The sequence below is a fragment of the Athene cunicularia genome (genome assembly GCF_003259725.1).
Source record: "Athene cunicularia isolate RWA chromosome 2 unlocalized genomic scaffold, athCun1 chr2_part1, whole genome shotgun sequence".
NCBI lineage: Eukaryota > Metazoa > Chordata > Aves > Strigiformes > Strigidae > Athene > Athene cunicularia.
In genome coordinates, this window is record NW_020799095.1 from 47958876 (window position 1) to 47985784 (window position 26909).

A 26909-nucleotide genomic window follows, 5' to 3' on the forward strand; every position below is an offset into this window, starting at 1 on the left:
TCTTGAAAACGGACAGAGCAGAGTCCCTGGCGGCCACAGGTCTTAGGCTAAACGGTGCTGTCCAGAGAGGAAAAGCTGCACCAGCAAAAGGAACACGCACTTTGGGGCACTTGTACGTCTCCGCCTCTGCTGCTTTCCTATCGCTTTCCCTTCCTGCTTGTCTCTCTCAAAATAGGTTGGATAAATATCCTTCTGCTTGCCAGCGCCAAGGCACCGGAGTCGCAGAAAATTGTTTTAATCCATGTTTGTGATCATTCCGGGTTTATTTCAGATTCATTACTGTGTTTAAATTGATTTGACTGAGCTGGGAGATTTTCTATGTACCTTTTTCTACTGTTTCTGCCTAGTGCATGGTACATAGCACTCCAGAATTTGTGTCTGTGTCCTGGTACGCACAGCTCTCGTCAATTGGGTCAATGTTGCCTGCAGTGACTGCAGTCATACTCTCTCCATGCAAGTCTAATGAAGTGCTTGTGACATCTTTCCATTTACTCATGCTGTCATACAGGTTTACAACCAAGAAATCTGTGTGCTTATCAAGTCAGCTAAAGTGGACTTGTCTTCACTGATTGCTTCTATCACACTGCCCTTTAAAAGGTGCCCATCTTTAGGTGGGTTATGCTTTTATTCAGTATAGAATGAAGTTTTTCTCTAGAGAGCAGGACTGACTCCAGCAGGCTCAGATTTACACTCTTAAGTTTCTGGGTGAGCAAAAAAACCCCAACCCTTGCTGGACACAGAGCTTTGGCTAAATGCAGCATGCCAGGTAGCTGAATCCACTTCTGCATTGGTTTTGGGCAGATCAGCAGATAGCCATGGGTAGCACTTGGCAAGAGGCAGAGACTCTGGAAGGGCTGTTAGGGACATGCCTGCCATGAGGGATGTATGGGGCATATATTGCTGCTGTGAGCTACCTAGACTCAGTTTTTTTCCCATGCAGTCAGAGGAAAGCTGGTCCAGCCTTGAGAAACTGTGGCTGGAATTTGGAAGGCCTAAATTTAGGTTTCTACTTTGATACAGGCTGCCTCCTGGGACTGATTTTCCATGTCCTGCTGTCAGTCTGTTCCCCAAGTGAGTGTCATCCCATAGGGATGCTGCAAAATGTAATGCATTAAAGATGGTATTGCTTTAAGGTTGCATTAATTAATGCAAAAATCTTTAGAAGTATAATGTATTAAAGACAGTCCACTCTTAAAAAAAGGAGACCTATGGCACAAGTATAAGTCATTTACTCTGAGATTTTAAAACCATAAAGGTACCAGGTTTGTACTGCGTTACCTTTCAGTTGTGTAGAGGAGGGCAGACTCCTGGTCTCAGTTCCAAACTAAATGGTTCTCTTTCCTCCAGCCCACATGATGGTGGGGAAATGCTTTGTGAAGAGTGGTCCTGTTCAGTCTCTGTCCCCATTGACATGTCACAATTAATCTGTAACCTCTGTGTATGTTTGTTATTACAGGATGGATGCTTGAGAGTGGAGGATAAGGTACAAGTGTCTGGGACCGGTGGAATGGAGGCCTGATGTAGATGGAAAGATGGGTAAGAACTGGATTTCTCTGAAGCAATTAATTTTCTGCAGCTTGCTAATTTTGACTGGGGCTACCAAGCATGATAACAGAGTGGGAGACATGGCCAAGATGGTCTGGCTGAATATTACACTGCTTTCTTTTTTTTTTTTTTTTTGCCTTTCAGTGCTGCTATAATTGGACAAATGCTCTTCTTAACATCAGTGTGATCTGGTGTGTCATGTTCTAGGCAGAACCTCTTCCCAGGTCTGCCTTATATTTCTGGACAGAGCATCTTCATTCCTTGTATCTCTTCTCCCAAGGAAGCTTCTGTTTCACACAGAGCTTGAGTATTTTGTTTTTCTAATTGGTGACCTGGATTACTTGCACCTTCCCCCTCTTCTGTTGGAATAGTTGTGTATCAGATGCTTTGTGGTGCAGAGGGAGACATTTTTTTAAAGTGAAAATTATTTATAGTTCTGGAGGTACATAAAGAACTTGACCTTATCTCTACTGCTACAGAAAATTCATTATGTCAGAAATCAGGACCACTTGGAAGTGCTGGACTTTATCAGTTTTAGCATGTGAATAATCAGATCACATGAACAGGTGATAAGTGTGAGCGCCCCAGCCCCCCTTCACTTTCTAATGCCATTGGCCCTCAAACTTTTCACCATTACTCTTGCAAAATTATACCTTACTTCCAGGAAAATGTCCATGCTCTGCTACTGTGCTTGTAACCTGTCACACAGGTGGGACACAGCTGGAAGGGTTGCCTGAAGTCTTCCCATCCCTGCTAAAGGCCTTTGCAGGAGACGCATGCCTTGCTGACAGCAGTACTGCTGGGTTTGGGATTCAGCCAACATTTCATACGTTTGTGAGCATGTCAAAGTATGAGAAAGCTCTTTGCAGTGTTAACACTGACCACAGAAACAATTCCAAATTGGTCTACAAACCATTCTGCCAACCAGTAGCAGTTCCAGCAGCTGTAGGGGTTTCTGCTCCTTTTCTTTAATTTTGCTGAAAAGAGAAAGCTCAGCAGGTTGAAGAACAAGGCCAGGTTCTATTTCAGGTGGGTGTCAGTGCCCAGTTAACATGTGGAAATAATTGACCTTGGATAATCCTGTTCCGTTCACCAGAAGAGGCAGGTTACAGAGGAACCTAAATTCATCTCCCGAAATGCATCTTCCTGACCTGCTGACCCCAAGAAAGGAGAAGAGGTCTTGGAGTCCTGGTTGAAGCTGAGCACTTCACTTTTACATTTGCAGCATTTACACAATTTCACTCAAAACTTTTCAGGGCTTGTTGAAATGGTGGTTAAAAAAAAAAAAAAAAAAAAAAGGGGGGGGTTTCCAGACCTGGTAGAAAAGTGGTTCAGAGTTTGATAGTGGTTTGAATTAAAAAAATTAAAAATGTGAAGCCACTGCCACATCTTAACTGTTTGTCCTCCCCTATGGAAAAAGTAGAAGAGTAGCACTGACCCCATCCTTGCTTTCCCTCTCTGATTTTTGTTCTTTCTGTTACCTAGAAGAGAGATTTTGTGGGGAGAGGACTAATTTAAAGCCAAGTGAAAAAAAAAAAAAAGAAGGGAAGGGAAGGGAAGGGAAGAGAAAGTCCAGACCTGCTTCTTCCATATAAAGTATGACAAATTTCAGTTTAAAATCCCTGGTGAAAAACCCCAAAATTTCTTAGAGACGTTTTCACTTTGAAGGCAAAAGTCACTCCTTTGTCAATGCAGTATTTTTGGGTTTTTTTAAGATGGAAAGTTCAGACTTGTTCCGAGCACCAGCAGGGCATGAGCTGCTGGCTCCAGTTCTCAGCAGCTAGTCAAGTTGACTTTTTTTACAGGACGGCTGCTCAAGCTGCCTTCAGACTGTCAGCTGTAAACATAATATAGATTCACTGGGGAAGCAATAATTGCAGGAATACTGTAGTGAAGAGAGCACCCTTTTGCAAGGCACTGTGACTGTTTTTTGGGAAGGTAAGCTGAATTGGTAGGAGTCTTCTGCAGATTTGCAGCTCTGCTTACACTTGTGTGTGCATGGAAGGTCTGTGCATGTCCCTTTCCCCAGCTGTCATTGCTTGGAGCACTGCTATAGCTCGTCATTTAACACAGCATCAGTGCCTGTGTAGGGACCACTGAGATCTGCCAGGCTGCCTTCAGAAAGGATCACGGTGTGGTCCTGAGCTTGACTGTTGGGGAGAGACAGATGAAGTGATGGGTATCTTGATCAGTGTTACAGAGTGGTGTTTGTTAGTTAAAGGATCTTTGCAACAGCTTTGACAGACAGAAAATTAGGCTGAGTTTTGAGGTTTGTTAGTTTCGCTTCCTCACCTCATTTCATATGTGTGATTGTTTCCTCATTTTCAAGGGAAGAGCAGGGAATTTGCAGTCATGTCACTGATTTCTTTCTGGTAGACCACAGAAGAGGTGTGTTGTATGAAGTGATCTCTGAAGGTCTATTCTGGGTTTGCTTTTCTTCTTAGGATCCCATTTATAGTCTACTCAGTATCTCAGAGTTCAGCATAGGACTGTTCACTCCTGGACATGTTTTAGGAAAGCTGCATGGCCTTGTATGGAGACCGCAAGATGGGAGGTGGGGAATACTGGCATCTCTGTGGGCTGCACCTCTGACATATCAGCTTGGTTGTGTCATGCAGTGCAGTGGTGCTTGGAGTAGCCCTCTGCAGCCGTGGCATCCTGGCACTGCAGGTAGGTTGCTCTGCTGTTGCAAGTTCAAGACAGTATCTCTACATGTGCCAGCTTGGAGCCAGCCTAAGTAGAGGTCCTTGGCATTGAGCCATCTTATGATATGTAGACATGGCCATGACTATGTCATGTAACAGTTATTTATTCTTTTAGTGCTGTTTGTGAAAGGACCTGGATGTATCTCTGCAGGATAGATCAGAGGGCTTAATTTTGGAAGGAAGAGCAACTGCATACAGCATAGGATCTCAGGACTGAATTGTTCTGATTTTGCTTCATGCTTTGGTCTTCAATAAACCACTTGGGCTCCCATTTAGTGTTGTCCTGGGACACTTTACTCCAGATGTGTAACAGCTGTATTTGTACTGAAGCATTTGACTCTCTGTATGGAAATGGAAGGTGATGAGAACAGTGGGATGGTTTGTAGTAGAAATGGCATTGGAAGGATTTTGTGATTTCTAGAGGGAGAGATGTGGCCATGCTGTAGGTGTTCAGTCACTGCTTCAGAAGCTGACCACATGTTTCTTGAGTAGGTGAGGTCTTGGGTATGGAGGTGAAATGGGGTAAGATGATTGAGCATGGGTCTGAGAGAGACATCTTCAGGAAGGTTAGTCCCCAACACACCTTGCTGGACATTGATCGTCCAGAACCAAAGCCTGAAGTGGTTATCCGCTGTCAGTTTGGTACTGTAATTCCTGCTGGTTGGAAGAACAATAAACTAATTTTTAACATGGTTGTTGCACTGCCATTCTTCTTGGGCATCAAAGATTCCAAGACCTGCCTCTTCCAGCCTTGATTAGGAGAGAAAAATCAAAGTGAAGAACATGGGTGTCCTAAAGCAGAATGTCCCAACTCTTACTCCTGGCACAGAGCAGTTCCTCCAGCTTACAGTCCATTTCCATCTGCCACCTCTTCATGAGGGTCCAAGACCTCTTTGTAATTTGATCAAGATGTAGTTGTGGACCAGCGAGTGCATATGGCACTTATAAAGATGTCTATGTCTCCAGTACACCACAGTGGAAGGACCATGGTCAATAGTGTTTAAAAACTGCTGTGTTTAAACATGATATCACAGTAAAAGTAATATTTTTAAAAATGTAGAAGTTGGTATAAAAAACACCAGCTTGTTTACCACCTAACTTTTCTCTTTTTGTTTAAAAATTATTTAAGTGTTCTTAATTCTGGTTATGAAATGCTGTGTGCATACATGTGTGTTTCTGATGATAAAAACCTCGAGGAGCACTGACCTCTTCTCTTCAGTGTATGTGCATATAACTCAAAGGTTTAGGGTTTTAGTACTTTTTAGGAGCAAGTGTGACTTCTGCTTCAGCAGAAAGGTAATCTCAGGTGCAGGAGATGAGAGAATGATGCTTATTTACATTATTGCCTTAACAGAGTGGGTGTGTTTGGAGAAGACTGCAGGCTGGCCTCTTGCTGAAGGTCTGGCCATTTAACCCCATTCAGTGTTTTTTTGGAGGCTATTGAGACTGAGAGAACTGCCCCATTTGGTGGTGGGGGAACAGATTGACTTTCGCTATCCCCATGCATGCAGGCATTGATGTCTCAGGTCTCCCATGCCTCAGTTTCCTTATTCCTCAATCTAAAGCAGTGGTTTTGCTCTTCACTTGCTCTCTGTATGCTGAGAGCTATTAAAAAAAAATCAGGTTGAATTGCAGTAGCTTGTCTTATAATAAGACACATCAGGCTTTTTAGCTCAGGTTTTGTGATTTTCGAAAGGTGTCCAAGCTACAAGGTGTCTGTGTTTCCTTCTCCCTTTCCTGGCACCATACACATTGCACCCGGACCTCCTGTTTAGGGTCATGCCAGATGCTTTGAGCACCCGGGAAGGTGGGACTGGACCTGCATCGCTGTATTTGGGACATTGCATCCGTTGCTGCAGCAGCAGGTTAGGAGTTCACAGGCTCTGGGCTGTGGCTTTGAGCACTGGAAGTAGCTGGGCTGGGAGGGAGAAAGAGGTCTTTATGAGCCTGCAAATAACCTTCAAAGGTATCGGAGGCAGTCAGGGGAAATAACTTGCCAGCTATGTTTCTTGCTGGGTAAACAATCTTCTCCTTTCAAGTGTGCTCAAGAGAGAGGTACAGGTTTTGGGGCGAGGTAATATCCTTTATTAGACCAAACTGATAGAGGTGGAAAAAAACCAGGCTGCCTTTTAGGCACATAAACCCTTCTTCAGAAGGAGCAAATTTTAAGCTTAGCAGAAAAACAGGCTGGAAAAATTGCCCAAGTTTAATTTAATTATGTTAATCCATTAAAGGAAAAGGTAGCTAGTGTCTGTGGAACAAAGGGCAGGGTTAGCAAAAAAAGTTGTGAGAGTTTGCTGTGGGATGAGAGAGAGAGAAACCAGTACCTGGTACCTTTGAAGTGGTGAGTTTTGCAGGCAAATGCTGTGGGAGAAAAAGCATCATGCCATAAAACCGAAGAAACTTTTTTTTTTTTTATGCTCAGCAGAGCTACAGGCATACAACATTTTCTTAAATGTGGTTAATTTTTCTTTTGAAGGGTCTAGCCCCTGCCTGCGGCTTTCCTAGACTAACTTTAATCTGCAAAAGCAAATGAGAAACAATGGGCTTGTCCAAGAGCAGTGTTAGGTTTATGGTTGGACTCAATGATCTTAAAGGTCTTTTCCAACCTAAATGATTTTGAGGCAGAGATTTAGCATGGCTTATCTCGCATCACTCTGTGCTTTTATTAGGAAAGCCCTGACTCTCACTGCTGTATTCCTGCCTCTGCCTCTTGTCTTCCCGAGGGCTGCAACTGGAAGCCACGCAGGTCAGAGCTGGAAGCTTTTGGCAGCTGGAATGGTCAAGGCTGAGTTAAGTTTCTCTTTGGTGCTCTGTAGGGTAAATGCTTGCTTTTTGGCTAACAGATTTGCTTATTTAATCTTCATCATGCTTTAGATCTCTTTATGAGCTTCAGTAGTAGGGGACTGGGATGTGCTCTTGTTATTCTCTGCGTGCCTCAAAGGGGTTTGTAAACATGGTCTGCATTATGATTTCTGCTTCACAGACAAGTTTAGAGGTGCTTAGGAGCAAAGCAGGTTACCCAGTTACACCTGTGATAGCCAACGAAATGTGTCATGGCCTATGCTTTGGCACTGCACATGTGGATACAGGCAAATTCCTCCCCCAGAACATGGGGGCTTCCTCTGGTCCCCTTATAGGGAGCAGCCCAGGGTGTAGGGGAGCTGACTGGTGGCCCACGAGGTGGTATGGATGAAGCAGGCGGTGAGCTGGCAATTAGCTGTGGAAGGTCACAGGACCAGGCTTGGGTTCTGGTCTTGCTTAGTTGACTAAATATGAAAATAGTCTAAGGAGCATAGAGCTCATCAGAATTCATCTTGTGGGTCCTAGCCCTGCGTGGTGTGCTCGGTGCTGGAGACTGATTCAGGGCTAGGCACCATGCTGCCACCCTTTTGGCAGCAAAATGACACCTGCTGGGGGCTGGAGAAGCATTTGAGGGGTGACTTATTAGAGAGATGGTGGGTATGACTGGCACACCAGGGTCCTGTCCTGTCCCGCATGGTCTGGGACACAGCTGGGCCTGTGCACCCCGCTGCAGCCATGGTGGCTTGGGCCTGGGCTAAGCCCCACCGCCCTGTGGTGACAGGGTGTGGGGTCAGTCAGTAAATGCTGGAGAAGCACTGAAACCCTTTATGTCGCTAAAAACTGGTGTGGTTTTTATTACTGAACCATCACGTCTCATGTTCCAAGATCCTACTCGCTGTCTGGATATGAGGGGCAGTACCTGTTTTCCCCAATTCTGCCCTCTTCAGCAAATATTCTCGCCCACCAATTGCAACCCAATTTTAGACCAGATGTTTGTCCCATTAGCTGAGGAGGGTTGAAGTGTGTGGGGTGCCATGGCTGGACCCCCACAGGTTGTTACAGGGCCCAGCAACACCATGCTGCTGGAGTAGGGCGACTGTGAGAAGGAGGGAAGGAGATAAGGTTTTGTGCCTGAACTTTTATCTGAAAGCCACAGGATTGAACCCCACAAGGGCAAAGATTTTTGCCCATGTCTAAGCTATCCAGCTCTTGATACCCAGCACAGTGCAGCCTCTGAGCAGCTCTCCTCATCCTGTAACACTGGGAAGCTGACATGCCCCCATCCCTGAGCTAACAGAATCCAGCTGTCAGTATGTTGTATGGGCTGTATCTAGGGGGAAAATGCTTTCTTACCCGGGCTTCGCTGCCCTCAGCTTTTGTGGGGATGTGCGGGGAACATGTGACGAGTGTGCATGGGTAAGGGGCCACGGAGGATGGCAGTGTGTTGTAGAGCATGAGAGAGCATTGCCGGTGGCTCTGATTCCGTGGAATTTTACTGCGTGCAGCACTGTCAGAGGGATGGCTATTTTGGGAGTGGAGGGTTGTGGTGAACCGCAGACGTAACCCTGCTTTCCCTCCCTGCTGAGCTAAACTAAACACCTTTTGGATCCTGAGTCCTTTTCCATTGCAAAAGTCCCTGGTAAATCTCTGGGACAAGGGTATGTCAGTATCATGCCACAGCTCTTCGCATTCATCAAGAGAAATTTCTTTGATGATTTGTGTCTTAGTCACTGAAACTTTTAGATAGGTGATAAAACTTGCCATTCAATGCCCTTGAAAGGTTTTGGGTTTGATGTTTGTAAGGTACTGATCACTCAGTGTTTTAAAGGCATTGCTCTTGCTTTACTTAAACTGAGGTGCAGTCCCAGTAACGTTACCTTAGCTTTTGTTTTTCCCTGGGGAAGTTCAGAGGGCAGTTGAAGTTCTTCATTATCTCACACCCTGGATCTCAAATATGTTATGACATGAAATACTTGTTTAATTGACAGTTTATTCTCTTTTGCTGTTTTCTCAATACTCTTACAGACATATTAAAGAGTCCAGTCACTTAGTATTACGTTGGAGGTGTGTTTGATTATTTTAGTACTTAAGTATTTTGGGGACCAGTTGTGTCCTGTCATTGTGGTGGTCAGAACTAGCTATATATATGTGATCTACAGTTTTACTAATTATCGTTTTAAAAATAACTGGTTTAGCTTTTTTAAAAAAGATTCTTGCCTTCCCCCCAAACCCATTCCTGATCACTAATTTCTGTCCCCTTTTGCAAGGGGATGTAAAGGGAAGGGTTAGTTTTGATCTAAGCAGGTTCTCTGATCTGTTGACTCTGCAATTTTATGAATAGTTGTTTGTGTTACCTGAGAGATATCATGGAACAGAGAGGGAATAGGAGGCGGGAACCCTCAAAATGAGTTTCACCCCTGAGAAAAGGGTCTGTGAGACGGTATAACTGTACCCTAAACCCACAGATTTTTCAGGGGGATTTGGCATGATGGACATCTGTAGCTGTCAAAAGCCTCTCAGGGGGTTGATTTTGTTTCTTTTCACATAGGGGTTACTGGTTGTGCTATAAAGGCAAAATTCAAAGTCCAAAATTATGCCATTTATGGAGAGGAAGTGTTTACCATTGATTTGTCAGTAAAATGTTAATAATCCTCTATACCTAGTAGATGGTGCACCTTTTAGCATCATAATTCTTTGATGAGGAGAAATGTGGTTTCAGGAAACCCCAGCATCTCAAAGCATTAGTTTTCTATGTGAATTTGTCTGTCCCAAGCATAAGACGTCAGTGAGCAAATTCCTGCCAAGAAATCCTGCATATCAGAAGGGTCTTTCCTCACTTCCTCATGTATAATTGCTCCGTTCGACCTGCTGAGCTGTGCCCTGCCCTTGAGTCATACACAGGGGTGACCTTGCCATCCCTTGGGTGGGGTTGCAGGAGGGTGAACGATAGCAGGATCCAGCTGCTGGCGAGCCTTTGACTTGCAAAAGCAACATGCTCCACTGTGGTATGTCTGCTACAGTGCACAGTAATCTGGACTAGAGGAGAGTAACTGGGTAATTTTTATCAGATACTGGACACTGCTGCAGACAGCGGCAAAATGATTTGTACATGTGGGTTTAATTTACATGGAGGTTTATCTGCATCTTTCAATAGCTGGATGCATGCAACAATCTGTTTAGCCACAAGTCATTCACCGACAGCCCTTCTAGGAGGATGAGTTGCAACTGGGTGTCTGCACCTGCCTATGAGAGTGTCTGGGTCCCTTCTTTACTTGTTTGGAGGCTTCTGTTACAGTCCAAGTCAGGCTCTTGAGCTTCAGGCTCACTGTTCTCCTCAGTATTGACCGGACAGTCACTGTGACAGTGTTTACTCACTAATTAATCCCTTCTGCTATTTAGAATCATTGAATCATTTGGGTTGGAAAAAACCCTTAAGATCACTGAGTCCATACTGTCTTGGTACCTCAGCCCCTGGTATTTTGTGCATAGCCTGAATCCTGGTGGCAGTACGTGTCTGTTAACAGTGTTTGCAGGCTGAAGAAACCCAAACATCCTGGGTTTCTCTTAATCTCCAATCTATTTTTCCCTCTGGCTTTTGGAGAAAAGGCAGCATTTATCTTCAGAGCAAGTTATTTGACACCTGGTTTCACATAGGTTAGTGTTGTCTAGTTCCCTGGACCAGGAAAGCAAACCCAGGACTGGTATGACATTGACCTTTTGATGAAGGCAGGGGGCAGTCCAGGTTGCCATTGGTCCAGTAGATATGAATTTTCATTGTAACTTGTGGGCCAAATTTTCTGTTACCCCAGGTTCACCGTGCAAATAGAAATGAAAAGATGTTGTGGCCAATGAACGTTATATGCTACTCTGATGTTTGCTCTGCTCTTCATTAAGGAAAAAAAAAAAAAGACAACTGGAAAGAGCAGTAGGAATGAATTAAGGATTACTCAAATGTAAGAAGCTACATGTTTCCATTTAGTTAAATGAAGAGGCATTAAAAGGTAGTGAGGTCACAGTCTGTGAATACCTGCAGAAGATGGGGGTAGATTTCTGTTCATAGTGGGGTCTCTGTGATACAAGACTATCAAGATCTAATGAGTAGAATGCAAAGCGAGCTATGCTCAAACTGGAATTGAGAGAGAGATTTGCTACTGAGAGGTTATTGGAATAAGCTCCTCAAACTGAGACTCTCTGGACAGCTTTCTGAAAGAGGCTGTTTTGCATGATTCCAGGTCAAGATTATGATGTAGAGGCTGCTAAATGAGTTTCTGTGGCCTTTGCATACAGCCAGCAAGGCTAGATAAAGTTAAGTCCCTTCTGAATTTAAGTTCCATTAATGTATTTAGCTCTGGCTGCAGACTTGTAGAGTCTTGAGCAAGACTTTGGTCTGTCTCAGATCCCTGTCCATCAAATGCACCATAAAAAGCAGCTCATCTCTCTTTCTATCTGACAGTTTAGCTGAAAGTCCATCAGGACAGGGAATGCCCTTTGCAGTTACTGAGTGATGCTGAGGTAGTGAGTCTTGGCTTTCAGTTGAGGTTCTCTGTGGTAAATTATAAAAGTCGTATACCAGTTAATTAAAAAATTGTGTATTTTCAAAAAATAGAGAAAATGAAAGGCTGATGTCCTTTGCAGGCCAAAGTTAAGATTGTCAGTGTTACAGTCATGTGGTTCCATATTTATTTTCACTATGTTTTACATCATTTCAATAGTTTTGTCACTGTATGTTCAAAGTCTTGCCTTTTGAAAGTGCTTTTGCTGAAGGTGACAATGTTTCTGTGAGGCTTCCCATACTCCCTTCATCCTTTCTCAGCCTTCACAGAACTATTCTCTCTGCCTGGAGATATCCCCATCAGTTGCCTCACCTTCCAGAGAGGTGGATGCTAGCAATGGAGGGTGCCACTGGAATTTACACAGGCACAATGGCTGAACTGGGCTATCAACGTCACGGTCGAGAAAAGCACAGTGGGATCTTTAGTGACCACAAGTGGTCATGTCTGTGGTTTTACGCTGGATCCAAGCGGAAGTGTATGTGACAGTGTGCGGCTCCTTAGCTACATGCTCCAGCCTTGCTCAGTAATGACTTAGAGGACAATATTCTTCTCCTCTGCAACGCCCAGGATTTTTCCCCAACTTTTCCCAGCCCTAGCTCTGCCTAAAATGTGCAAGAGACCGAAATCAGAACTTGCCGTGTTTTACAAGACTCTGTTTTACTTCTTCAGACTTTTCTGTGTGCTTCATCCAGCTGGTGCTTTTTTTTTTTTTTTTTTTTTTATGGAACTACCGTAAGCTGCTTCTTAGTAATGACCTATTAGTGAAGCCAACAATAACAGCACTGTCTAGACCATCTGAACACAGCTAAATTATTCCTTTGTCCCTTCTTCATTTGCTTTCTCTCCTGATGGTTGAATTGTTTTGGGTGGTCCGTGTTGACCTTCAGGCTTGCTATTTCTCCCTTGCTTTTTTTTTTTTTTTTTCCTCCTTCAGCTATGAGACTGCTGTACTAAGACTGAAACTCCAGGTTCCTCTCTCCTGCACGCACGCTGAAACTGAAGCCATGTAGCACCACCGGAAGCATATATCTGAAGGGCAGATGTGGTTTTTTGATTTCACTTCATAGTTGATTTTGCGAAGTGCTGAATGCCCTAGATTCACCTTGGTAGTGCCTGGGACCTGTGAGTCTTAATGTCATACAGAACTGAGAACTTGATGAGAGAAGGAGGCATTCTGGTTTTGATATGCAATCCTGCCAAAATGGATCATTGTACTTTTATTAAAGTATAAAACCAACCTTCCCTTGTCTGCTGTAGCTCCCCTGGTCATTGCTTCCTGGGAATGCTCTTGGCTTGCTTCTTCTGTGTGTTCCTCTCCTCTGTGTGACTATGGATATTTCCCCCTGCCCCCAAACCTTTGGGAAATTAATATCTTTTGAGACCTCTCTTCTGTTTGCTGGGAAGTGATCCTTGACTGGATGGGCTGTCAGTGTCATCAAATAAGCTTTGTCACAGGAAGCTGATTTAAAAAGCACAAAATTGGGTTGTTGTTGGGGAGTAGGGAAGAAAGAAATGAGTTTCCCACTAAGGGAAATAGATGAAAATAAAGAAAGAGCTGAGGATGGAAGAAGAGACATAGGGGACAAAGGGACAGTGCTAAACACAATTGATTTTTACATTTCATTTTTGCTGTCTGTGTAATCAGTTTTTCTTTGTCCTGGTCTTCCATCATAGAAATATTCCTGTTTACATGTTGTGCTAGGGAGAGAGCAGGCTTCGCTGTACAATTCATCCTGTCAACCTACAATACCTTAAATGAATTTGTACAAAAAGATGCAAGAGTGAAGCTGTGCCAGGAGGTTGTTCAGGAGCAAGAACCTGTGCATGTTGTGCAAAGTCAGTGGTTTCCAAGAGTCTCTGAGTCCATCTGAGCTCTGCAGATACTTCATTGGCATTGTGCAACTTGCAGCTGTTTTGTTCTGGAGCTGTGGCAAAGCCTAGGAAGATGTTTGCTGTGTAGTGTCAATGCTGCCTTCTCACAAGGCTGAAGCATATTTGGATCCTGCCAGTGCTAGATCAGGAGAACCTGATCTTGCATGTCCCTTGGGCATGGGATTCCTGTTGATTCCCTGCATTTTCTCCCCGGGAGAGTTGTCCATCCTGCACCCTCTGCTTGCTCAAACCAAGCCAAACAGAGACCGAACAGCCTGTGACACCCCTTCCACTGGAGAGGCTTGTGAGTGGCATTTGGATTTAATTATCCAGTAAATTTCAGTGCTTATTTGAATTTTGACTGAACTGGCTGAGCTGGCTGCTTGTTTCCATGGAACAAAGTTCTCCACCCTTCTTGGGAGTCAGCTTGGAGACCCCAAGAGCACTAATTAGGACGGGCAAGAGGCTTAGTCTGGAAAGCATCAGTCCCTGTGCAAAGCTGTCATGGAGAGGACTGGGAAGTGTCAGTTTTGCAACCGATGATGCAAATTGTGCTCCTGCTCTGAAGTTGCTTCAGAGCACGGTGTGGGGGTGTATTCACTTTGTTTTGAACAGTTGAGGCTTTGGTCGTAGTTCCTCTGAAACTGCAGTTCTCTTGGACTAAAAACACACTGTTAAAAGTAGTTTAAAAGCTACTTGAGCACAGAGAAATGCATTACTTCAAGGAAATAATATATTTCTGCTTCTGCTTAAGTTGTGTTCTTTCATGCTCCAGCAGCAGCAAACAACCTTTCCTACTTATATAGGAAGAAGTTTTCTTACCTTACTTTGTAGCAGTGATGGCATGGATATGTAGTTTGGGGTTTTTTGACAAGGACACTCATGTTTTATAATAAAAAATTCTCGAATGCTCTTTGGCATTGTCTTTTTGGTAGTTGGAGGAACAAAGATGCTGAGTTGACAGCCTAGATACAAGAATTTTTTTGGTTTTTTTCCTTCTAGTACCTGATTCAGGACAGCTAGAACCCAGTGTTACACCACTGATTCTAGGCTGATTAAGTTAATGGTTGGGTGTTTCTAAAAATGGGCTAAGTTTAAGCAGTTACTGAAAGTGAGTGGATGCCTTTTGATTTGCTATGTTGGGAGAGATGCAAAAGGTCTCTTCTGGCAGAGGTTTGTAGCCTGACTTTCCAAGGAAATGTGACTTTCATAATCATGCAGTTGGGATTGCAGCACCAGGAATTTTAAAACCTGTATTTGATAGACTCAGAAGTCTGCGTTGCAGAAAGTTTTGACAAAATTGATGGCTAGGTAGAGGAGGAAGACTCAGTTATTGCTTTGAGAACAGTGTAATATAAACCCAGCATTTCCTGGATATTGGAAACCCCTTGGTGTTTAAGACGACACAAGTCCCTGGGAAATTTGCCTTCCTTGCTCTGTCAATCAGTAAATAACTTGTCACAAGTTAGTTTCAATCCCCTGAGTTGGTGGTTAGCATAGGCCCCAGGTGGTAGTATAGGCAGCCAGGGCATCCAGGTTTTCTGTACACCCTGCAGAGGTGATTTCCAATTGCATTTTGCACTTTTGCAACTCTGCATTTTGCAGGGTTGCTCACTTCCAGCTTCTTTCTAGTGAAATTGCATTGCAATCTCTTGTGACTACTGTCTGCGTGAGTGACAAAGTAACCTCCCTGGTAGGGAGGGGTATAACACTGAAGCAGTGATACGGAATACTCTAGTGGCAACAGTGGTAGGATCCACGTCAGCTGAAAGATCTCTCTTTTTTGATATCTTCTTCAGTGTTGCCGTGCGCTCATCAGACATCCTGACAAAAACATGGTTTATGCTATTGCTCTTGGCTGCATGTTTAAACCTTGTGTGTACCCATGGGATGTGGTTGGGAGTGGGCTTGGGCCAGCTCTTGGGGCTGACAGATCTTTCTCTTGGGAGCAACAGAGGGAGCAACTCACAGTCACTCCAGAAAAGTTTGAAGTCACTCTGTCCCTGTTTGTTGGTTTATTGTTATTTTTCATTATTATTACTATTGACCTCCAGCAAACCCTGCTGTCCCTCCTTGGGACAGGCAGTGCTGAATCTTAGGAGTTCTGGAGTATTCTTGCAGGGCACCGGTGGGTTAACCAAAGGTGCATTTCCTTTGCAGATGCTGCCAGGCATGTCCAGGGAGGTTTGGAGGTAGGAGAGCGGTGGTGAAAGGGGTTTTGCTAGCAAAAGTCCGGCTCTGCCACTGCCTGTTGAAGCCCTGTTTCCCTGTGACATTGTGGACTGCATTTGGTGTCAGTGAGTTCAGGAAACTTTTGTTGTCACTCAGGTTGGAAAAAAGAAAGGGGCGAGGGGCATTTTAGAGATTATAGCTTTGGTGGAAAATTCCTGGAGGGTGGTGTGTGGCGTTTTTGTTTTTGTGGGGTTTTTTTAACTTGTACCTCCCCCCTTTCCCTTCCCCCTCCACAAAAAAAGTTTTTTTCTTCTTTTTTATGTTTTTCTTTTTCATGGGTTTTTTTTTTTTTTTGCCCTACTACAAAATCTTCCGGAAAACCATGCTTGTCCCCAGAGGTCCCTTTTAACAATAAATAAGCCCCCCCCAAACCAATCCAAAACCCAAACTATGAGCATTATTGTTCTTTTTCTTTCCTGAACCAGAACTGAAAGTTATCTTTTTCTTGAGTGTTTTGTTGTAGCATTTCAGGTTATGCTCCCTGCCACCCCTCCGGAAAAACATACTTGTGTTTTTAGGTAGGGAAATGTGGAAGGAAAGAGGAATTGTACTTTAATGTACTTTGAGATGAATCTTATTATTTTGTTAATTATATATTTAATATTTATATATAGGTTTATATTATATTTTAACTATATATACACACACACTGCCCTCAGGAAAATGTAGGCATTAGAGCTCATTCCTGAGTTCCAAAATAAGTTACGCTACATTTTAGACATTTTTTCCCTTTATTTCTTTAATGAGTTGGCTTTGGGTGCACAAGCACACATGAGAATTCTTTTTCTCACTTTTTTTTTTTTTTTTTCACAGCTTCAGTCCTGATAGGGCAACCCAGCAGGAGGAGCAGGGAAAGAGGAGATGATGTTGTATCTGAGCATGAGGATCTAGGACATATACCTCTCTAGGGAAAGAACCTCAGTATTTGTGTCCAATCCTGTTTGATTTCATATTGGTTTTGTCATTTTCACATCTTAGTGGAGTTTGAGTTAAATCTGCGGGCTGGCTTGGTGTAGGGGTGGCTCTATCCCTGGAGCCACCCAGTTTTATAGAAAGTACAGTAGCTGTATTTGTATTTTTACAGCAATAGCTGTATGTGCCTAACACCTTCCTGTCCTGACTGTATCATGAACATGGAGAATGCAGTGGGTTCTCACACCCACCTAATGAGTATGCCTTGCCCTAGGTCTTGATAGGGTTTTTAGTGCTCATGGTTGGTATTTTGCAATGTAATCATTTATAGGTATTACATAGCTATATCCACAACCACAGATGTATAAGTGTTGAAAAGGAGGAGTTTGGTTTCAGATCGAACGGGTCCTTCAGAGTTCTCTAGTTACTGTAGAAACTGGAAAAACCATAAGGGATCTCAATGTGTGTGTGTGTGTCTTCTATGTGGCATAGTTGAGTCTGTCACTTCTTCTAATGAGTATCTTGCCCTCTTCTGTGGTTTTCACTGGCTCTAGTTTTGAAAATCAGTTGTGGCTCTTGAGCATTGTTATGAAGAAGGAGGATAGGAAGAGATGAAGAACTGTGGTGTACTCCATCACCTGCTCCATTAGCTTTCTGAGTCCTGAAAGGTTTCTGTCCTGTAGAGCACCACCTTTATACCTCATAAACTGGATCCAGCTACCTGGACAGTTCATTTGGCCTATGTGTCCCTCTCCAAAGGGCCCCATGAGCAGCAAACATGAGCTGCGAGCTGGAGGAGCTGGAGGATCACGGGTCACCCACACTCAGCCACTGGTGTTTCTGAGGATCTGTCTCATCTGTGATGAAGAAATTTGTATTTCCAAGACATGATGGACTGGGAGGGACTGTGGTGTAGTTTTTGAATGCCTCTTTTAATAGGAAGGCTAGACATCATGTCTTTTGACCCATTTGGGTTTAAAGACTGTATTTTTACTCTGCACTTCCAGGGGCAAGGTTGCCTTCCACACTTAAATTGTCTTTTCTTCTTTTGCAGATGAAGAAGAAGCTCTGAACTCTATTATGAAGGATTTGGCAGCATTGGGCAAATGTGGGGGGCTGCTGGACAACAACAGGAATAAAAACAGTGTCCACTCCAGCAAACAGGTAAGGCATTGCTTGAGTCCACCTCAAACTCCAGTAGGCCAGAGAGGTGGACACAGTGCTTCCCATGCTGGGAGAGCAGAGTTTAAATGTTAGAACTGAAGTGAACAAGTGCTGCAGGAGCTCAGCACATCAGAAGTAACATAATTCTACCAAAGCATAAGCTTTAGGACCCCTTTTTAAAGAGCTGAAAAGAAGCTACAGGTATCTCTGTGTCACAGAGGAACAAAGGAGGAGCAGAGGAAAAGGGTGATACTCTAGATCATTCACAAATATAGCAATAGAGCCTGCAACTGGTTTTAAATCTCAAATCCCATCCCAAGGCACTTCTGCTTATCACTGAAAGTAGTAGAGCTTGTTACAGGCTATGCAGCTTTGAGATTTGGATTAGTCAAATGTTTTTTATTGACAGCATTGATGAAATATGGTATTTATCATGTGCACATTTTTCTTCAGATATTTGAGAGATAGACTGCCAACTTTGAGCTGTAGACACCCAGGCTCTTTTGGGAGGAATAATGTCATTCTTATATAAAGTGTTTAAATATTAATTACTGGTGTTTATGCTTCTAAAACCAAATATATTGGCCCTGTTGCACATTCAGAGTTGATTTGGTGAGCAAAAACATTGTCTCTTGAGCAATGTCAGAAATTATTCTCTGACACTGATATAATAGCTAACGTGGATTTAGTAGCCTGTTTGTGTATGGAACAAATATGTGAACACAGAAGTTCTGAAGAAAGCATTCAGTTGTCAAAATATCAAGAAAGAAAGAAGGGGAAAAGTAATTAAGAGGACTGGGAAGCTGCTGGACAAGCATACGAGCAAATAAACTTGGAATTCTGCTTCTAGTGCTATGGCTCAGAATAAGCTTGCAATCAGCTTTGCAATTGCTGAGTGCCTAGTGAGGAAGAAAACAAATTGTCATTTACTGTTGTCATGCATATTTTAATGGCGCTTGTGCTACTGACAAAGAACTCTGGATGCAGAGAGGAAAAATCATCTCCTAGATCCCTCTAGACTTTCTAGACACATGCAGATAAAACACGTGCGCACGTAGCATGTCTGTTTTAAAGTGTGTCCTGGTGGTAGCAGCTGTCCAAGTTGAATCACTGGATTTGTGTTCAGCTCATGCTGAAATAAGTCCAAGATGTTTACAAAACTGACCGGAGAAATTCAGAGCTGGCTTTCTGCAGCTGCAGGCAAAGCAGACAATCCAGCGCAGCTTTGGATGGCTCTGAGGGTAGCATTTTCTGCAAGTTGATGGGTGGGGACCATACCAAGCCATCTCGGGTTGCTGTCAGGATAGCAAAGCTTTTCAGACTTCTCTTAAATAGCATAGTTGTTTTCTCACAATGGGGCAAAATCCCTGTGGTCTTTTTTGAAAACTGTTGCTGTAAATGCTGCAGATACACAGTTAGTCAGATAATTAGTTGAAAATAAGGAAAATAATAGTTTTCACTGGCTGAATTCTTATCTATAGAAGTTTCATAAAGATGACATCTTGCGATCAAATTCATATCCACAGCTCATCCACTCTGTATCTTAATTTATAAGTCACCAATAAAGTTATGTTGTGCTCTGTTATCAGCTTGATAATTGTCGGCTGCTACTTGTGTTTAATTTTGCTATATTAGGAAATAAACTTTCCTTCTCAATTATAACATCGATGCTTGGAGAAACATTGCCTCCTTTATGTTTTTTCTTTTTATCCATAAGCAGACCAGCCGTAGCTGTGTGCTTATTGTTACTCAGAGCTCTCCGATGGAGGAGACACAAATAGTCAGCATCCTGCTCTCCTCGCGCATCCAGGGTTGAGGATCCAGACCGATAGGCCCCACGAGATGAAGGGCGTTGGAGTATGTTGAATTGTTGCTTCACTAAATTGGCCTAGCTGGAACAAGTCTGGCTTGCAGAATGATGGGAGTCTAGTCTGCGAGGTGGGGAGTGGCCAAAGTAGGTGGAATTAGTGGGGACTTTGTTCATTTTGCAGCTCAGAAACTTTCAATCAACTTGTTTGGGTCACTTTTAGGGTTTTTTTCTTGTTTTTTAGAGCAGACGTTGATGGCGGGGAAAGATTGCTTTGGAAATGCTGTTGTCATGCCTGTGATTTGTTGTTCCTTTGGTACTTGGTGTTCCCTTTTTTTTTTTTTTTTTTTTTTTCTTTTTTCTGTGATCATGCTGATTGTTTGGGCTGAAGGATGCACTGCACAGTCTCCCTTCTTGGAGAGGGAGAGTGAGGCGCTGGGCATTACGATGCTAAATTTTCCTCTTGGGAATCTCATTGTAGGGTCTCTTATGAGGCCCTGCAGCAACATGCTCACATTGAAATACTTGGGTCTGGACGTTCAGTTGTTAGATTTAAAATTATTTTATTTTTTTTTTCTGTGGAAGAATGCTTTTCTGAGGCATGGGAATCCTTTAGTCAATGTTCAAAATTTTCACTGAAAAATACTTTAAATAAGAATGTGTTGACTAAGTAGCCTGTCCCATTGTGGCTGGCAGCAGTTCTTTGGTCCACAGAGAAACACAACAAAAGTGCTATCTCATTCCTGTGTCCTGGAGGAGTTCCTTAGTGCTCTCTTGACAGCAGTTGAAATTTGAAGCCTGCCAGATAGTATTCCTGGTAGACTCAGGCCGCACAAGAAAGTAGTCTGTGGCAGTGCATGCTACACAGTATGTCTTCCCCAAAATATTGACAGTTTTGCTTCACATCACCTTATGAAATGAACATCCTTTGGCAAACTGCATAAAAAAGTTTCATTTTTTAGTTTGCTTTCCTTACAAATGAGTTCAGGATTAAGGCTGAGTTTCTGGATGTCTAATGCCTCATGGTAGAACAAGCTGGAAATGAGAACAGCAATACTTGACGCACAGTGTGTATGAGTTTCCTCCCTTAGATTGCCCAGGCAGCTGGCAGCAGATGTGATGGTTGGGCTTGAATCTCCTGAGTCCTGGTGAGGTGTGTCAGCCACTACATTACGCTGCCTTTCTGCCTTGTGAGAAAACAGAGTAGAGAGATAGAGATGGACACCCTTTTCCTTCTGCATGTAAGTTGCAATCTTTAAAATGGAGCTGGTCTTTGGGAACAGAGGGATCATCTTGACATTATTGCTAGTACATTCTCTAGACAGTTACTCCTCCATTATTCCTTTTATCACTCCATTATTCCTCATGCATCTTCTCGTGTGGCTGGAAGGAGTCCTTTCAGGTAGTCTGCTAGACTGAACAGACAAAAGAGTTTGTTTATAGCAGTGGCTCTGAAGAGGGGAAGGAGTAAACAGAATAAAGATTTGCATTGTAATCACTAAGGAAAAAGATGAGTGAGATAAGGGAAACCACAAAATTAGAAATCCCAAACAAAAGCATGGAGGAGAAAGGAGCGATTACATTAACATTTATTTTGCATCTGTCTATTTATGTGCACATCCATTTATTTATATGAATAGTTCTTGGCAACTCGCAGTATGAATTTGGTTGTCAGTGCTGTGCTTCGATCTAATGACAAGTCATTGGTGTGGGCCTCTATCACAGCTGATGACAGATGGCAATTCCTCTGCCATGTTAATTTTGATTGCAAGTTCTCCCACAGCAATAAAGTCCAATACTTGTGAAGAATGTGTTCCCATGCATGACAAATGTCAGACTGACCTAAAAGTTGTTCTTTTAGTAAATTACCTCTGGACTCTCTTTTCTTTGGCAAGTTGGATGCAGGACAAGGCTTGCTTGTAACTAGAATAAAACACAGCTCATGTTCTAGGGCTCTCTGTTTGTAGTGTTTCCAGCAGCCCAAGATGAGTTTAGCTTTATCACCTCTGTTTTACTGTTGGGGAATATGATGTGGGTCTGTAAATATCACCTTGAAGACAGGATTCTCTATGAGATCTGGAGGGATTGCCCCACCTGGGAGGCAGAAGCACGGGGCCAAAAGGGCAGCAGGACCAGCTGGAAAAGGCTTGGCTAGGGATGGCAGAGGTAGTGGAGTCCCAGGGATATGGTGAAGAGACTTTCCCTTGTCTGTGTGTGGAGCTGACTTGGGTGCTAAGAGGGTAATACCAAGGAGAAATCCAGCTGGAAAAAAAAGCTATTCCCTGCCAGATAGGTGGTTTTGGATAAATGTTTTGAAGCCTGTGATTTCTGCTGCTATATAAACAAAAAATATCTGTAATAGCGAGCAATCTAGACAGCATCTTTCCAAAGATCTGCTCACGTGCTGGGCTTGCTTTTTCTGAGGAAAAGAGCTGTAAGGATACAGGGGGACCAGGATATCTTGTAGCTTCCACCCCCTGAAAGGAGAAGTGGGCAATCCCAGACAAACCCCTTTCTGTCTGGTTGCTGAATAACCCGAAGCGCGTGGGGGTTCTGTGCAGATAATTCCTAATGACGCAGATTAGTCATCTCCTACTGCGGTTTAGGGACACGGTCCAGCTGTCTGGCTTGTAACGGACATCCCATTGCTAAAAGCAGGGACGAGCACAGGATTAATGCAAACAATGTGCACGTCGGGGAGGTGCAGAAGTCCTCTCAGCCTGGCCCTGTAGTGCTGATTTCTCTTGGCCCCAGAGCCAGAAGTTGAGGAGAAAGCCCACCACTTTGTGGCTTTGTACAAAGGAGTAACTAGAGCACTATGCTTGAATGCTGCACTGCTCGGTGGGGTTTTGTCCAGTGACAATCCAACAAGTAGAAAATGAGAGAAGTCAAAATAGTCCCTCTGTTTACCCTCCAGCATGCAGAAGTGGGTCTCCTTCATTTCCCTTATTTTACCCAGAGGTGAAACTGAGGCAAAGTAAGTGCCCAAGGTCTTGTGGGTGGGTAAGAGCAAAGTTGGAATGAGCCCCTCTTGGTGTAGTGCTGAAAGGGAAGAGGAGGCTCCTTGTGATGATTTTTCCTGACTTTCTTGACCTCAGAAGGGTTAATGCTGGAGTTGGAGGCTTTGTCCCAGGTGATTTGGGTGGAAGAAGTGATCTGAAGGCCCTGTCGCTGTCGTGTCTCAGCATGGGCAAAGTTGTCCTCTGTTAATAACAGTTTGACAAGAGCAGCTTTAAAAGCAAGCCACAGAGGTGGAGTCCGACCAGAACACCGTTTCTGATGGCAGCTGAGTTTGGGAGGAGAAGAGGACTTGACAGGGAGGTCTTTGAACTTGGCGCTGGTCTAGGATTTTGCAGCACGGCAGTTCTACGTGCTTCAGCTCTCGGTGTTACACTAGCACATGGACAAATGTGAAAGTGTGGGGCTGTCTCCTCTGCTGGGTCCCTGCCTGCAGGCAGTGGCATTGAGGTGGTGTAGTGAGGGTGTCCCTGTGCCATCAGACACCCTTCTCCACAGGCATGGCATTGCTCAGCTTGGACCTATACTCTGATTTGATCAACCCTCTGGGTGTTCAGCAGCGAGGGTGCTCAGTACCTTCTGTTCCTCCAAAGTGCTTCCATTTTAGGCCTAACCGCATGTTTTCCTGCTCTCAGTGTGTGCTTTTATTACAAACAGCAGTCAGCTCTTCAGGGATCTCTGTATAAGATCATGATTCACCTCATTTGGAAACACTTTTTCCATTTTTTTCCAGCGTTTTCCTTAATCTAAACCAGCATACAGGGCTGCTTGCTCCAGCTCTGGGGGCTGAGCTTGGCCGAGCCTGCCAGTGTGCATGGTCCCCAGACAAGCGGGCAGAAGTGGTTGCCCCCTTTCTCCCCCTGATTCCCATCAGTGCTTCCTCTGGAGCTTGGCACTTGTGGTCTTTTCTCTTCATGAAATTAGAAGTTTTGAGGAAGGAGCTAAAAATATCTTAAGGAAAGCCTGGAAAGGTGGTGATGGGTTTGTGGCCACTGCAGTGGCTTTGCTTTTTCCTTTCTGAGTCGGATGGCAAGAAAGAGTAAAATACCATTTGTTAGCAGGGCTGGAGGAAATGCCAGTACAAGTATCTTGGAGAAGAAATTATTCCAGAAACGAAGGGAATTACTGTGGTATTTCCTGTCAGGGTTGTCGCTTATTTTGTTTGTGTCGCAGCAGGGCCTACAGGCGCCAGCTGAGATGCGGGCTCCTCTGTGCCCTGTGTCATACGGAAACGCACGCGGAGAGGGAAAGCTGCGCAGTACATACAACCCAGGAGATCAAACATCTAAATTTTATGCTTGGCTCTCCCACTCTGCTTCATAGAATGAATCACAGAATGGTTTGGGTTGGAAGGACCTTAAAAAAATCATCTAGTCTATCCTTCCTGCCATGGGCAGGGACACCTTCCACTAGACCAGGTTGCTCAAAGCCCCGTCCAACCTGGCCTTGAACACTGCCAGGGAGGGGGCAGCCACAACCTCTTTGGGCCACCTGTTCCAGTGTCTCACCAACCTCATCATAAAAAATTTCTTCCTTATATCCAACCTAAATCTAGCCTCTTGCAGTTTAAAACTGTTGCCCCTTGTTCTGTCACTACAGGACGTGGAAAAAGTCTCTCTCCATCTTCTAAAGCCCCTTTTATATATTGAAAGGCTGAAATGAGGTCTCCTTGGAGATTTCTCTTCCCTAGGCTGGGCTTTTTCTTCACACCTTTAGGAAAAGCGCGTCGCGCCTCAATTTCCCCTTCTTACTACAATACCTGTCTGAGCTTTCATAGTGCTTCATGAAACCATCAATGAAATCCTCTGCCAGAGCTCAGTGTTGAAGGCTGGTGCCTTGCAGCATGGCCTTACCCCTCTCCTCCACCATCTTCAACACATGCCATTCTTAGATGTTTCAGTTTATTCTGCTGCACCAACTAATGACCTCTTGATTGTGAGGAGAGCAAGGCTGCCATTAACCTCACTTGACATCCGATGGCAGGGAGGGTAAATAGCATGACTTGGATTGTGCAAGGAGGAGTTGCTGTTGTCTTCATTCCTCACAAAATTGCAGAAGTGAGTAGGACCCAGCAGCCTCCACCACCTTCACCTCTTCCACAACCTGCCCTCAAGCATTTGCACATTGTGTTGAGGTCCTTACAGAGAAGATGCTGGTCCTGCCTTCCCCTTGATCATGTGTTTGAGATGCTGGGTGCAGATTCGCGTGAGGTATTGCTCCAGCACTTGGCAATGCCCCAGACTCCCTGTGTAATCTCAAACCAGTTGCTCCAAAACAGATTTCCATGGGTGTAAAAAATCACAGCCTGCTCCAGCATTTAGGAAGTGCTTTGCATCCCCTGGGACTTCCTAGTGCTTTGGGCACTGCCCACTTTTTTTTTTTTTAACGGAAAAAAGTATTTGTTGCTGATAGCAGTAATGAATTCAGCTTTAGCTGTGGGTTAAAAACATGGGCAAGCCAAAGAAGACTGAAAAATATAAAACTGTAACCAACTTCTCAGACTATAGATAAATATATATATTCATTCCTCTTCCAAATGCTTGCGAGCTTAAGGTTTGTTTGAGGGAGATGAGAATTTAGTGTGTTTTATATCAGAAAAAAAAAATCTCATTAACAAATGAAGTGGGTTTTCATTCCTCTGTTGCAGCCAGTGTGTTTGTTGCTCTGCTCAGAAGCAGAGCGGAGCGGTGTGGGGCAGCTGGCTTACTTCTGTTGGCTTTGGGCCACAGCACATCAGCTCTGTTGTTGATGTAGAAGAAAAGGATGCAGCGGGGTCGTGGCTCCTTTTTTTTTCCTTTTCTTTTCTCTCTGGAGCTTTATACGAGTGTTTTGACATTTTCCAGCCACAAGCTGTTATTCAAAACTTATTTGTCTGCAAAATTTTTGTTGTTCAGCATAAACAGGCAGTGTGTCCTGTGTCCCAGCTCGGTGCAGCATTTGGGTCTGTGCTGAAAGTGAAACCTGTGTTTTGAAAGGTTTCCTGCAGTGAGGCTGGAGCTGCGTGAGCTTTTCCCCTTACATGTCCTGCTCCTTTGTAAGGAGAAACCTTGAAAGTTCCTTGCCCTGATTTTTTTTTTTTTTCCTCTTACTTTGTAGAAGGAGTTTTGCAGAGCTACATGCAACAAACCCCTACTGGCTGACTTAATGCCAGTGTCCAGGAGGGATGAACCAGCCAGGCCCTGTTCAGAGAGTCCCATGCAAATAACAGTTGGCATAAAAGAGCCTGTACATTTTTTCCTTTTCCAACAGAGATAATCCAGGATGGCAATCCTGCCTATATTTGCCTGTCTCTATAGAGTGATTTGGACCTTCAACACTAAGTTGGCTATGGTCATCTCTTCTCCTTTTGAATTTTGGACTGGTATTTTTATGAGTTGGGCCTGGTTCTAGAAGCAAAGCTGGAGTTTGGCCAAACGTTGTGGGTCTGGAGAACTGGCTGTAGACACCAAGGTGATGTAAGTGCCTGTTTAGCACAGGCCTGTAACACTGCTGGAGTGCCCCATTTGGTGACTGTCCCAGCACTGGTTCTTCCCAGCCTCTCTGGAAACATAAAATGCCACAAGCAGAGGTAAAAAGGATGCGTTTCAGATGATCCAACAAGTTTACCCTGAATCTGATGGGGTTTTTTTAAGCTTTTCAACTGAATTGCCTCCAGCCTTGACTTCCTGAACTTTGGTGGGTGTCTGCAGAACTTGAAAAGCTGTCAGTTTAAAAATAAACCTAGGGATGCTCAGCCAGCTCATTTTCCTCATGAGAGACAAAGCTGTTTCACTGTGGATCTGCTTTCCCTCTGAGAGGATGGAAAGTGTGCCTTCATGCTCTGGCAATCCAGGGTTAGAGATAAGGCCCTTGCTCAGGAAGGGCTGTCACCCACCCATTTGGGGATTGTCCTTGTGAGATGCAGGCGACACAGGACTGAGCCCTCCCTGTTGTTACACCTTGGAGGGAGGTGGTGAGCACTTTTTCCTCAGTGGGAAGAAAACTACTATTTGAGAAGGCTTGTCTGCACTAGTAGGGGCAAAACCCTGGTTGACTGGGGTGACTAAACCTGGTTGGGGAAGTAAAGAGGGTTTTGAGACCATCATAAAGTCCTTGAATGAGCCAAGGGATGCTAGAGGGATGCTTGGCTCAGGCTTGGTCTGAGAAGCTGAATGAATAAAAAGGCTCCTTATAGTCTTTATCACTGCTAAATATGCACAAATAGAGGATGAGAGAAGTGGCTTTTACTAGTCCCTACAAAGTTGTGTACCCAGTCTGCCTGTGGCTCCGCTGGCTCTTTGGGCAAATGTAATGATT

General features: G+C 44.0%; 1 protein-coding gene across 2 annotated transcripts in view; it reads left to right on the forward strand.

Annotated features, from left to right (window-relative positions):
* The first annotated feature begins 1452 nt into the window (after positions 1-1452).
* Positions 1453-26909, forward strand: part of LOC113477214 (mitogen-activated protein kinase kinase kinase 3-like) — a 60430-nt gene continuing 34973 nt past the window's right edge. For both annotated transcript variants that reach the window (XM_026843418.1, XM_026843419.1), the window contains exons 1-2: positions 1453-1536; positions 17679-17788. In XM_026843418.1, coding sequence (XP_026699219.1) covers positions 1533-1536; positions 17679-17788 — 114 coding nt within the window. In that variant the 5' untranslated portion in view covers positions 1453-1532. The remainder of the gene's footprint in view (positions 1537-17678; positions 17789-26909) is intronic.